General features: G+C 40.1%; 1 protein-coding gene across 15 annotated transcripts in view; it reads left to right on the top strand.

Moving 5' to 3' along the window:
- LOC103345445 (uncharacterized) overlaps window positions 1–13,534 on the top strand; it is an 82,667-nt gene that overhangs the window by 41,594 nt on the left and 27,539 nt on the right. For 8 of the 15 annotated variants that reach the window (XM_070064730.1, XM_070064732.1, XM_070064736.1 and 5 more), the window contains 3 exons: window positions 9,089–9,186; window positions 11,404–11,517; window positions 13,432–13,532. In XM_070064730.1, the coding sequence (XP_069920831.1) occupies window positions 11,507–11,517; window positions 13,432–13,532 (112 nt within the window). In that variant the 5' untranslated portion in view covers window positions 9,089–9,186; window positions 11,404–11,506. The other 7 variants (XM_070064729.1, XM_070064728.1, XM_070064742.1 and 4 more) reach the window with 3 other exon arrangements.

Raw genomic sequence — 13,534 nt, 5'->3', positions numbered from 1 at the left:
TCTCTTTTGACTTTGTCTATGTCACACTGTTCATTCAGGAGCATGTGCTTGTGTATGTTCTAGAGATTCCTGAGTTGCTGATTTCCAGTTTTTTTCCATTGTGATCCAAGAGGATGCATGGTATGATTTTGATTTTTTCTATATTGATGAGACTTGCTTTATGGCCTAACATGTGGTCAATCCTAGAGAAAGCTCCATGCACTGATAAGAATGTGTATTCTGCAACTGTAGGATGAAAAGTGCTGTAGATATCTGTTAGGTCCATTTGGTCTGTAGTGTCAATTAAGTCTGTTGCTTCCTTGCTGACTTTTGTCTGGTTGATGTGTTCCTTACTGAAAGTCAGGTATTGAAGTTTCCCATTGCTATTGTATTTGAATCTATGCCTCCCTTTAGGTTCCTTTACATTTCTTTTAAATAACCAGGTGCATTGTTATTTGTTACATTCATAATAGTCACAGCTTCCTGTTAAATTTATCCCTTAATCATTACATAGTGCCCCTCTTTGTTTCCTCCAACAGTTTTTGTGTTAAAGTCTACTTTATCTGATCTTAGAATGGTCACACCAGCTCTTTTTAGCTTTATGTTAGCATGGAATCTTTTTCCATCCATTCACTTTTACTCTGCATTCATCTTTGTTGGTGAGATGTGTTTCTTGCAGGCAGCAAATTGAAGGGTTTTGTTTTTTAATCCATTCACCCAGTCTGTGTCTTTAACTGGAGAGTTGAGGCCATTACATTAAAGGTGACTCTCTATAAGTAATGACTTTGCCCTGCCATTTTTCCATAAATATTCTTTTTTTTTTTTTACTTTGGATTTCCTTTTCTGCTTTTACTGGGAGATCTTCTTCCTTTACCTTCTTTTTTAGTGATGACCATGTTTCTGTGTTTCTGTGTGCAGATCATCGTAAACATCTTTTGCAAGGCTGGATGGGTCCTGACAAATTCTTTCAAGTTCTGTTTGTTATGGAAAGTCTTTATTTCACCTTCATTCATAAATGAGAGCTTTGCAGGGTACAGTATTCTGGGTTGACTGTTCTTTTTTTCTTAAGCCTTAGACTATATCTCCATTCTCTCCTAGCCTATAGTTTCTGGTGAGAAGTCAACTGCGAGTGCTTCCTGTACTTGGATGTCTGTTTCTTTCTCCAAATTAGGGAAGATTTCTCATATTATTTTACTAAAAAGGCCTTCTAATCCTTTTTTTCTTTCCATATCGCCAGGAACTCCTATAACCTATATACCAGGTCACTTGATAGTATCCTGTAGATTCCCAACAGTGTTTTTTAGTTTTCTAATTTCTTCTTGTTGTTTTTATCTGGCTGTCTAATTTCATGCAATTTGTCTTCTAAGTTGGATATTCTTTCTTCTGCTTTACAGATTCTGTTGTTAAGGCTTTCCACTGCATTTTTAATTTGTTCTATTGAATTCTTAATTTCAAAAATTTCATTTTGGTTTCTCTTCAAGATCTCAGTTTCGTGGGAGTTATTTTCTTTCATGTATGGATTTCTTTAGTTCATGCATTTGCTTCTGATTACTTCTAAGTAATCCTACTTTCAATTTTTTGAATTCCATTTCTGTCATTTCTTCAATTTCTTCATCTTCACAATCTAGTATTGAAGTATTCTTTTGGGGGCATCATGTTGTGTGTCTTATTCTTGTCTCTTGAATTGGTGCATTTATTATTTGGCATTTGTGCAGATACTTGTTGGTTTCTTCTTTTATTTTCTTTTTTTGCTGTGGCAGATTTTATCTTTGGACTATGTCTGCATATTGGAGAGTGTTTGCTTTCAGTGATTACCTAGAGGCATGTGGTGGATGTGGCCAGGGAGCTCTGTTCACTGTTCCAGATGGAAGGGAGTGTTAAGCTGGCACACAGGTTGGGTGTGGTAAATCTCTCTCTCTCTCTCTCTGTTTTTTTAATCAGAGGGAAGGTTTCTTCTGCTCTGTTCATATAGACTCAGCTCACTTCCTCTGAAGCACACCAGTGCCTGGGCATTAGTCCCAGTGGGTATAATATTATCCACATTCTACAAGGCCCACACAAAGGATCTATGCAATCCTCAGTGTAGCAGATTCCCCAGCAATGTCCCTCACCAGGGAACCAGGGACCCCTGAGTATGTGGAGTCCCCCACAGTGATTACCCAAAGACTCAGCCACACCCTGAGCCTTCCCATGCAACCTCAGTGTTTTCCCAGTCCTGTAGCCTCAGTGTTTTCACAGTCCCAGCACACAAGGCTCCCACAGTAATGAGCACCCTGCCCCCTGTCACTTTTCCCTGCCAGACTCAGGAGTTTCTGCTTGGCTGGTTCCTGTGCATGGACATGAACTGGTGCAGCTTTTATGTACATCCAAAATGGCTCCTGCTCTCTATCAGCTTGTTTCAGGATGCCACGGCAGGGTGATTGGGGAAAGAGAAACATGAGCTATTTTTTTTTCTCCTCTGTTTGGCAGGTACACTATTGCCTACAGGGCTCCAAGCCCTATTCCCTGCAGGCTTTTCCAGCAGTTTCATCACCCATGGTTTAGGCTGTTTCAGTCTAATATCACCTTACTCTCCAAAGCTGGTGCAGGGGCTCTCAGCTTCTAGGATCCTGAATTGTACATGTCCACACCTTCCTTGTAGATTTACTGTGTCCCTTTAATTTCTGTGGACTTCCCTCTGCCATTTTCTCCCTACCTCTTCTCTGAGACTGTACTCTCTCCCTTTTTTAAACTATCTTATCCTAGACTAGATAATTGAGCTCCCTCCCTACTCTGCCATCTTAATCCAATCAGTGAATGTGATTGATCTTTGAAGCTTTTACTCAGCCATGGCATTGTTTGTATATAAAAAGACTATTGATTTATGTGAGCCTATTTTATATCCAGCAAGTTTGCCAAACTCTTTATGTTCCTTTTTTAAAATAATTTTTATTTGAAAGAGTTACACAGATAGAGAAGGAGAGGCAGAGCAAGAGAGAGGTCTTTCTTCTTGTGGTTCACTCCCAGATAACTTCAACAGCTGGAGCTGTGCCAATCCAAAGCCAGGAGCCAGAGTTTCCTCTGGGTTTTCCCACTTGGGTGGAGAAGACCAAGGACTTGGGCCATCTTCTCTTTCCCAGGCCATAGCAGTGAGCTGGATTGGAAGTGGAGCAGCCAGAACTAGAACCAGCACCCATATGGGATGCTGGTGATTCAGGCCAGTGTTTTAATGTGCTGCACCACAGCACTGGACCCTAGATGCCTGTTTTGATTGTGGACTTAGCATGCCATTAATAAATAATGTGTTTGGATATATTCATTGTTATAGTTGCCCTGTTACAAATTACTAGTAATCATGCCAAGGTAAGAATTCATAACAAAACTAATTTATTTTAGTAAGAATCAGTGTGTGACTCCACAATCATACACTACTTATATTTTATATAAATAAAATAAAGAAAGAAAGAAATAATGATTTTGAACAATTTTATACATCTCTGCACTTACTCCACAATGAATTGTTATCTTTAGGCTGTTGGGTACAGACAAATGGGTGGTTTGCAAGTCTTAGAATGGCCCTAAAGGCATGTATTGATAGGACATTAATTAGTCAATCATATTTCAAAGGGAATAATTTTGTGTACAGGCCTCCAGCACTGGCATTGCTCATGAAATTAGATACACAGTTGGAAATATAGATCACCAGGAGTTGGTATTTTCTCAGAATCACCTGAGTGACTCTCAGCTATTAGCTTTGAATTGATTTATGTTGTATCCTTTCTTTTGAAATAAGCAAGCAACTTCTACTTAACCAGCTTCAGGCTATTGAATAACAAAAAAATGGCAAGTCTTGCAAACTGATGGACTTAAATTAGGCCCTTGGGTTTTTAAAAAAGATTTATTTGAAAGACTGAGAGTTACAGAGAGAGGAGTTAGAGTGAGAGAGAACGTGAGCAAGAGACAGAGAGTCTGAGAGCAAGAAGTCTTCCGTTCTGCTGGTTCATTCCCCAAATGACCACAACTCCAAGAGCCATGCTGACCTGAAGCCAGGAACCAGGAACCTCTTCTGAGTCTCCTACATGGATGCAGGGGCCCAAGGATGTGAGCCGCCTTCTACTGCTTTCCCAGGCCATAGCAGAGAGCTGGATGGAAGAAGAGCAGCTGGGACTTGAACCACTGCTATATGGGAAGCTGGCACAGCAGGCTGAATCTTAACCCACTGTACCACAATGCTAGTCCCGCCTTTGGGTTTAGAAAGACTTAACTCCACAACTGGTTTGTGTCAACCCTTAGATGTGTGATATGAAGAAAATTAATTATCCTCTCTGAGCCTGCTTTTTTTTTAACCTTAAGTCAAGGAGTGGCATACCTTAAAAATTGTGATCAATGATTTATAAACAGCCAAGAAAAATAAGGACTCTAACAGAGGGCATCTAGTAGAGTCCTTGTCACTCAAGAAAGGTTAATATAGTTTAGTTATTATCTTGTCTGCTTTTGGTGGTTTGAGTGAAATAGGAACAGTAATAATTGGCAAAATTGTTTTGTTTATTTCTTGAGAAGCACACTCACACAGACACAGAGAGAGCTCCCATCTACTGAGCCATATCTCAAGTGCATGCAATGGCTGAGGCAGTGCCATGCTTAAGCTTGGAGCCAGGAGCTCAATTCCTGAACCAAAGTGGAAGGCAAGGGCCAAATTATTTGAGGCATTACCACTGCCTCCTAGGATCTGCATTGGCAGGAAACTGAATCTGGGGCAAAGCTGGGACTTGAGCCCAAATACTCAGATATGGGACATGGCAACCCAACCAATATTTTAATCTCTAGGCCAAATGTCTATCTCTAATTCATAAATCCGTAACTATCATGTATCTTTTATTTCTGCTCTTTTTTCTTCCTCCTCCACCCACCTTCTATGGAGATGAGCACACTATTTCTACATTTGCGAAATTATCTTCTTTTCCTTTTATCTGATGTAACATTCTAATTTCAAAATGCAATAACTTAATAATATATTATTGTAAAAGGATATAAATAATATATTATTGTAAAAGGATTATTTATTTGTTTATTTATTATATTATATTATTTATTCAGAGAGAGGAAGAGACAGAGAGACATTTTCCCCTCTCTGTTTCATACCCCAAATGGCAACAATAGCTGGGGCTGAGGTAATCTGAAACCAGGAACCTTGAACTCCATCTGGATATCCAACATAGGTAGCAGGGTCCCAAGTTTTTGGCTCATTTGCAGCACTCCCAGGCATATTAGCAAGAAGCTGAATCAGAAGTGGAGCAGCTGGGACTTGAACAGGTGCTCATGTGGGATGCCAGCCCTGCAGGTGGTAGCTTTATCTGCTATGCCATAATGTTGGCTCCAGGAATAGATTGTTCTGAACTCTCATGCCTTAGTGGATTTAGTGAGCTTCCTGGACTCAGTTGATCAGTTACTGTCTGTGAATCTTCAAGGGGTTATGATTATATCAGTTGAGACTACTGGAGTTTGGGCTCACTCAGAAGACTGGTAGTTGACAGTTTATCAATGGAAAACTCACTAAGATTATAAATCAGTGTTAACATAAGCTCTCATGTGTATCACTGTATGGTGGCTAGTTTTATTATTATTTTTTATTTTCTTGTATTCTTTTTCTTTCTGCAGAATTTGGAATCACATTTCTAAAAATTTTATTTAAGTTATACAAGTTTCATGTATTTAATATATACAGATTTAGGAACACAGTGATACTTCCTACCCTATCCTCCCTCCCACCCATGCTCCAACCATTCTTTCTCTTCCCTATCTCATTCTCACTCTTAATTTTTATAAAGATCTACTTTCAGTTTAGTTAATGATCATCAAGTTAACCCTACCCTAAATAAAGGAGTTCAACAAATAGTATGAAGAAAAAAAACCCACTGCTCCTCAATAGATGAGACAAAGGCTGTAAACAATCATCAGATACCTCAAAATGTCCATTTCACTACAACATATTACAATTCAGGTACTCTATTAGTTACCTTGGATCAGGAAAAACATATGGTATCTGTCTTTTTGAGACTGGCTTATTTCAGTAAGTATAATGGTTTCCACTTGCATTCATTTTGTTGCAAAAGAGAGGATTTCATTTTTTTACAGCTGAGTAGTACTCCATAGTGTATATGCCATAATTCCTTTATCCAGTCAACAGCTGAGGGACATCTGAGTTGATTCCATATCTTAGCTACTGTGAATTGTGCTGCAGTGGACATGGGTATACAGATAACACCTTCATATGTTGATTTCTTTTGGTTTGGCTAAATTTCCAGGAGTGGGATGGCTGGGTCAGGTGGTAGGTGTATATTCAGACTTCAGAGGTATCTCCAGACTGTCTTGCACAGTAGCTACACCAGTTTACATTCCCAGCAACAGTGAATTAGGATACCTTTTTCCACACATCCTCACCAGCATCTGTTACTTGTTGAATTCTGTGTGAGTGCCATTCTGACTGGAGTGAGTTGAAACCTCATTGTGGTTTTGATTTACATCTCCCTGATGGCTTGTGATCCTGAGTATTTTTTTCAAATGTCTGTTGGCCATTTTATTATTATTATTATTATTATTATTATTATTTAAAAGGCAGAGTGACAGAGAAAGAAGGAGCGACAGAGAAAGAGGGAGTGACAGAGAAAGAGATGTAGAGGGAAAAAGAGATCTAGGAATAAATTTACCTAGGAATAAACATAGGATGTCAAAGACTTGTGCAATGAGAATTATAAAACACTAAAGAAAAAAAAGAAGACACATAAAATGGAAAAAAAAAAACTTCTATGCTCATGGATTGGAAGAATCAGTATCACCAAAATGTCCATACTTCCAAGAGCAATTTACAGATTCAGTTCAATAACAATTAAAATACCAAAATCATTGTTCTCAGATCTAGAAAAAGTGATGCTGTAATTCATTTGGAAACACAGGTGACCTTGATCAGCTAAAACAATTGTATACCACAAACACAAAGCCTGAGGCATTACCATACCAGATTTCAAGACATATTAACAGCGAAGTCACTGTACACTTACTTCCCATGCAGGACCTTGGTCCTAAATAAGTCATACTATTAAATTCAACTGTAAAATTTGTTCTCAGTTTTTTATATATATTGTGTTCTTGTGTACAAATAGTTGAAATATTTACTTAGTATAGAGTTGGTCTTCTGTATATAAAGTTAATTAAAAATGAATCTTAATGGAGAATGGATCTGGGAATGAGAAGGAGTAGTAAGAGGGGAGGGAAGTGGGGTGGGAGGGTGGATATGACAGGAAGAATCACTGTATTCCTAAAGACATACTCATGAAATTTATACACATTAAGTAAATGGTTTCTAAAAAAATTAAACCTTCCAAAAAGTATAAAAAAAATAGATGTCTGCAAACATTACTGGATATAAAAGAGATACTTTTACATAAGAATTGTTTAACTTGCTATGAAAAAGGAATGAAATTTTGACATTTGCAACAAAATGGATGGAATGGACTTCATCAGCTAAGTGAATTAACCCAGACTCACAAAGACAAATATCAAATGCTTTTTATTATTTGTGGAAGTTGATATACAGAGAGTAAAATACATGGGCAAATGGGGGCTGGAATTTTGGTGCACCAGGTTAAACCATTGCCTATGACACCAGCATCCCATATCACAGCCTCAGTTCAAGTTTCAGCTGCTCCACTTATGATCCAGTTCCCTGTTAATGTGCATGAGAGAGCAACCCAAATACTTGGTCCCCTTGCCACCCATCTAGGAGACCTGGATGGAATTCTAGGTTCCTGGCTGTAGCCTGGCCCAGCCCTTGCTGTTGTGGCCATTTGGGGAGTGAACCAGTAGATGGAAGATGTTTGTCTCTATGTCTTTCTTTCTCTGCTCTGTCAGTCTGCCTTTCAAATAAATAATTAAAAAAAAATTGAAAGTGGCCAGCCTTGTGACAGCAAGTAAAGCCACTGCCTGCAATGTCCATCCCATATGGTTGCCAGTTTCAGTCCTGGCTACTCCATTTCTTTTTTCTAAAGATTTATTTATTTATTTGAAAGTATGAGTTGCATAGAGAGATAAGGAGAGGGAGAGAGAAAGAGAGAAAAAGAGAGAGAGAGAGGTTTTCCATCTGCTGGCTCACTCCCTGATTGGCCATAATGGCTGTAGCTTGGCTCATGCAAAGCCAGGAGCCAGGAGCTTCTTCCAGCTCTTCAACAGTATTTTTGTTTTCTGATTTCTTCTTGCTTTTGGTCTGACTATAAAATTTTCAGGGATTTGTGTTCTAGCTTAGATATTCTTTCTTCTGCCTCACCTACTCTGTTGTTAAGACTTTTCACTAAAAATTTTATGTGAGCTATTGAATTCTTCATTTCTTGTATTTCATTTTGATTTCTCTTTAAAACCTCAATTTCAAATGAAAAATTTTCAATCATATATTTTTTCTTTAGTTCATGAATTTGCTTCTGATTGCTTCTATGTAATCCAATGATTAATTTTTTGAATTCTGTTTCTGGCATTTCCTTAATCTTTTCATCATCATTTTCTAATATTGACATATTGTGATGTTCCTTTGGGGGTCTCATAGTGTCATCCTTATTTTTGATTTTTTGATTGTTGCCTTTGTTCATGGTATTTGTAGACTTCTTTTCTCTCTGGTTATATCTGTGGTTTGTAGGCATGCCAGATACTCAATTGCTTCAGCCCCACTTGCCACTCAATTGTACTGGCTTGTAAAAGGCTCCCTTATGCAGCTTTCCCCCTCTTCTCTCATTACCAGACAACCAGTGGTGTGCAACTGACACTAAAGCTTGTGCATCTGCTCCTTGTCTGTGTCCAACACTGGGTGTAGGCTCTCCCCCTGCTGGCCACAGGTCTCCACTGTAGCAGTGATGGCAGAGGGAATAGAGATGCACATTCCCCCCCCCCCTTTTTTTTCCTACCCATGTGAGATCTGCATGGAATTCGAGTAGCAGTTCATTAAGCTTTCCCTCCCAATGTTCTACCACTCTGAGGTCCCTTATGAGACTTCTCTGAGTCCCTGGGGGCTAGTGATGTGTGTAACATATGCCTGGTGAACTACAACTGAGAGATGAACTTGGTCTTTATTCTTTGTCTCCTGTAGCATCTGGGCTGAGGTACATCTTGTGATTCAAGAGCCAAGGGAGCACACCAAAGAAAGAAAGCCTGTTTTGGGACAAGAATTAGACCAAGAAATAACAGGTAACACTATATAAAATGTCACCAAAAGAGGGTGAGAATAATATAACCTGAATCAGAAACTTAAAGAAACTCTGACTTTTGTTTGATCTACTCAAGCTCCTCAAGGGGCAACCTGAGCTGAGCAGTAAGGATTGGGAGAGGAACTTACTCCACAGTGACTTGTGTACCTGGCCAGGGAGCTTCCCTGATGGACCCAGATTAGGTTTATAGGGAGTGGATGCACCACTTCCTGCAGAATAAGAATATGACCATGAGGCTCTGGTCTGATAGAAGTAGTAGGACCTGAACACACTTCAGCAAGTTGGAGAAGAAGCTCTGCTTGCAGAGCCAATCCAAGGTAATGAATTTGTTTGTGGGTGCAATAGGAAGAGACAGAGTGGAGTTCATAATAGCCTAGAGATACCGGAGGAAATGATCTATTGCTCTGGGACAAGCTGATGAGCTGGCTAAGAGAAAAACCTTAGAAAAAAACAATGAGAGAGTACCATTTGCCTCTGTAGACACTGACCATTTAGCCCACTTTCTACAGTCATCCTTTACAGATGATCCTCTTTCTGACTTGGGCCAGCAATGACTTCTGTAAGGGTGATAACGCGTCAGCAGAGCAGTAATACACCAGAAATGAAAATGTGTTTATTCAAGAAAAGGTCACAAATAATGACTGAGTTTCTACTTCTCAAATTTTAGTTTCTGATCCAACCAAAGAAGTGCTATTCTAAACTGTTACTGCTATAATTATGTGCATAAAACATTTATTAATTTATTTGAAAGTCAGAGTTACAAAACAAGAGGGAGAGACAGAGAGATTTTTTTCAACTGCTGGCTCATTCCCCAGATGACTGCAACAGGCAAGGCTGGGTGAGGCAAAAGCCAGAAGCCAGGAGCTTCATCCAGGCCTTTCAAATGAGTTACAGGCATCCACGTACTTGGGTCGTCCTTTCCTGCTTTCCTGGGCCATTAAAAATGTGTTGGATTGACAGTAGGGTAGCCAGTATATGAAACAATGTTCATATGGATGCAAACATCACGGGTGGCAGTCTGGACCTGCTATACCAAAAGAGTAGCCACAGCATTAAGTGAATATAGCACTTTAATCCATAGATGCTAATAGATTTCACAGGTAGCATTACACCCTCTGAACATCCAACAGGATGCAGGTGGAAACAGACAGGAGACCTCATGTATAGAAATCTGTGTAAGTACATATACATGCTACAACCTGGATAACCCTTGAAAATGTTACCCAAAGTGAAAGAAGGCAGGTGCAAAGTGTCAAATGTATTATTCTATGCACCAGAAATATTCCAAATGGGATCTCCAGAGAGAATGTGGGGGATTGGATGCCAGGAATTGTAAGATAGAAACGGAGAGGCCGGTGCCACGGCTCACTAGGCTAATCCTCCACTTTGCAGCGCTGGCACTCCAGGTTCTAGTCCTGGTCGGGGCACCGGATTCTGTCCTGGTTGCCCCTCTTCCAGGCCAGCTCTCTGCTGTGGCCAGGGAGTGCAGTGGAGGATGGCCCAAGTGCTTGGGCCCTGCACCCACATGGGAGACCAGGATAAGCACCCAGCTCCTGCCATCAGATTGGCATGGTGCACTGGCCGCAGCACGCCGGCCGCGGCAGCCATTGGAGGGTGAACCAATGGCAAAGGAAGACCTTTTTCTCTGTCTCTCTCTCTCACTGTCCACTCTGCCTGTCAAAAAAAAAAAAAAGATAGAAATGGAGAGTTTATCAAAATATTCTAGAATTGGGGGTGATTGAAAATTCTGCAATATAACAAATGTATGCCTAACAGTGGTAGATTTTATGGTAGCTGAATTTTACTTCAGTAATAATAGCAATAATGTGTTTTTTCACATTATCATGCCTCAGTTTCTTATTTCTATAATAGCAACATATTTCTACTGATTTTAAAGGCAGAGAAAGGAAGAGGGGGAATCAGTGAGAGGGAGATTTCCCATCCTCTGTGTTACTATACTAATGCCTGCAACAGCTTGGCCTGGGCCAGCCTTAAGAACAAAGAATAGACCTTAATTCAGGACCCCCACATTGATGGCAGATTTTCCAATCTTCCTCCCAGGAATTGGAAAGAGGAAACTGAACTGCGATGTTTGCCCAGCCAGTGATATAGAGTATGTCTTTACAAGCAGTATCTTAATCCTAGTGCCAAATATAACCCTCACTCTGCTCTTGTTCCCTGCATCTTTATCCAACAGTGCATCTCCAATTAATATTGAGTGGCCAGAATGTGGAGCTGACGATCCATTGTGACAAAACCTCAGAAGAAAATTTTGAATTTGTGAATGGCTTTTAGCAGAAATGAGGCAGAGGTAAGTGATGTTCCCATGTGGAAAGACTTCTGTCAGCTTAATTGGAAATGTTTTAAGGGATTTGCAGGTAGAGGGATCTGTACCTGAGATCTGGCTCCAGTTCTCACATCAGGGGGACCTGGGCAATACTCACTCCACCTTGTTTTGTACATCAGCAGCAAGTGGAAATGCAACGCTTTCCTCACAAGTTGAATGCATTTGAAATAATAATCATCCCACCACGTGTGAATTCAGTGACATCAGAGGGTTCCAACCTGATAACTCCTTTGCTCTAATAAGTATGAGGAAGTATTACTTGTATACTTATTTAGTCTCTATAGAAATCAGAACAATTCTTGGTTCAGGGAAGAAAGCCTAAGCCATTGATTCCATCTTTCTAAGAGTAAAATATTCTCTATATGCATATATTGTGGGTCTAAAAGCCAAAAGTCTTCAGAGGGAATGCTAAGTATTAAAGAGTGGATTCCAGGAAAGCCATTCAAATGAAGACTCAAGTCTTGTACTTCTCTTGATATCCTAAAGGATAGTCTATGTCGCCGGAGTAGTTTCACGTCATATGGAAGAATGCTGCACATGCCCGTGCACTTTGCTCCTGATGATCCAGGAGTGCAGTCCTCTGTACAGGCAAATGATGCTGCAATGAATACTTCTCTGGTTCACTGATCGCTCTGCATGAACCAGTGAAACACAAACATTTAAACCTGGCTAAAAAGGTACTGCCTGTCCCTCTCCTGTAGGTGTGTTTGCTTCTGCTTACACTGCTGTCTCAAGGATTGCAGTGAGAATGAAATGCCATCACGTGTAGAGTACTTAGCCAGAGGCCTGGCATATGCTACTCAAGTAGTTGTTACTGTTATAATGATCTTTTACTAGCACTGCCCAAGCTCATCCTTGTGTGAGATTGAGATATGTGACTTTGTGCTCCCCATGATTGTCATTTTGACAAGGAAGGTTTTGATATATATTACTTTCTGCCACTGAATGTCAAGTCCACTGACACAAGAAAATAAATTTTAAAAGAAACCTTTCATTCATCTCACAAAATGATACCATTATACAGTGTCTTTGGGAGACAGTGTAGGGTGGGTAGAGAGGCTTTAGAAGGTATTTGATCCATTCCACTTCTTCCTTTACTTGGAGAGGAATATTCAGCATCCCAATGTCAGTCCCCTTGCCACCCCAAGTTAGATAAGTCCAGCAGCTGAACGGAAGAAACCTGGACTCCAGGAGAGTCCCCTAAGTCTGAGGTTCATGAAAGCTGGTTGGGAATGGAAGCCAAGAAAGTGAGAAGGTGGGTGCTCCCACCACAGTATCAGCTTGTACTGCACGTGCACACGGTGGATCACCAGGCACCACAAAAGCATGCTCAGTGTTAACAGTGATTTTTAGTGGAATTCAGCCATCATTCAATAGGATGCAACCATATAAGAAAAAAAATCTATCAGTTAACATTGCATAAGAACTACCACTGGGCCCTGTTCAACTCTATATGTGTTGGAACCAAAGGAAAACATCTGAAAAGTAGCATCAGGTTCATATCTATTCTAGACATAGATGGTGACTATGTGTATGCAGGAGAATATAGATAAACTATTGGAGTGCCTTGGTATCTTTAAAATGATCTCTTTTGGGTTTAGAACAAAACATGCAAGTGACAAGTAGGAAATGCTGTATTTAATGACACTGAAAACAAAACAATGCCCCCAAAGTCTGAGGAAGGACTTAGGATGTCGGGAGGTCTAACTGATTTTAGTAGTGTAAAATGGCAACATGCTGCCTGTGTGAGGGAAGAGAAGCCATTACAACATTGAGTAGAGCCAAAAATATTTTGAGACAGGACGGGACACAAATTATTTTTTCATTCTGTACATGCTTTACTCTGCTTTCTGACCCTACACTATTTAATGGCTATAGAAAGGCTTGCAGAAACCCAGAGAAGAACATCTTGGTAGTTTATCATGTGACATGTATCCCTGGAGGAAAAGCCTGGAGACCCATTTTAACAGAAAGGCAGGGT

This window comes from Oryctolagus cuniculus, chromosome 19 (genome assembly GCF_964237555.1).
Source record: "Oryctolagus cuniculus chromosome 19, mOryCun1.1, whole genome shotgun sequence".
NCBI lineage: Eukaryota > Metazoa > Chordata > Mammalia > Lagomorpha > Leporidae > Oryctolagus > Oryctolagus cuniculus.
Note: the sequence above shows the minus strand (reverse complement) of the source record. Positions and strands in the feature narration are given on the sequence as shown.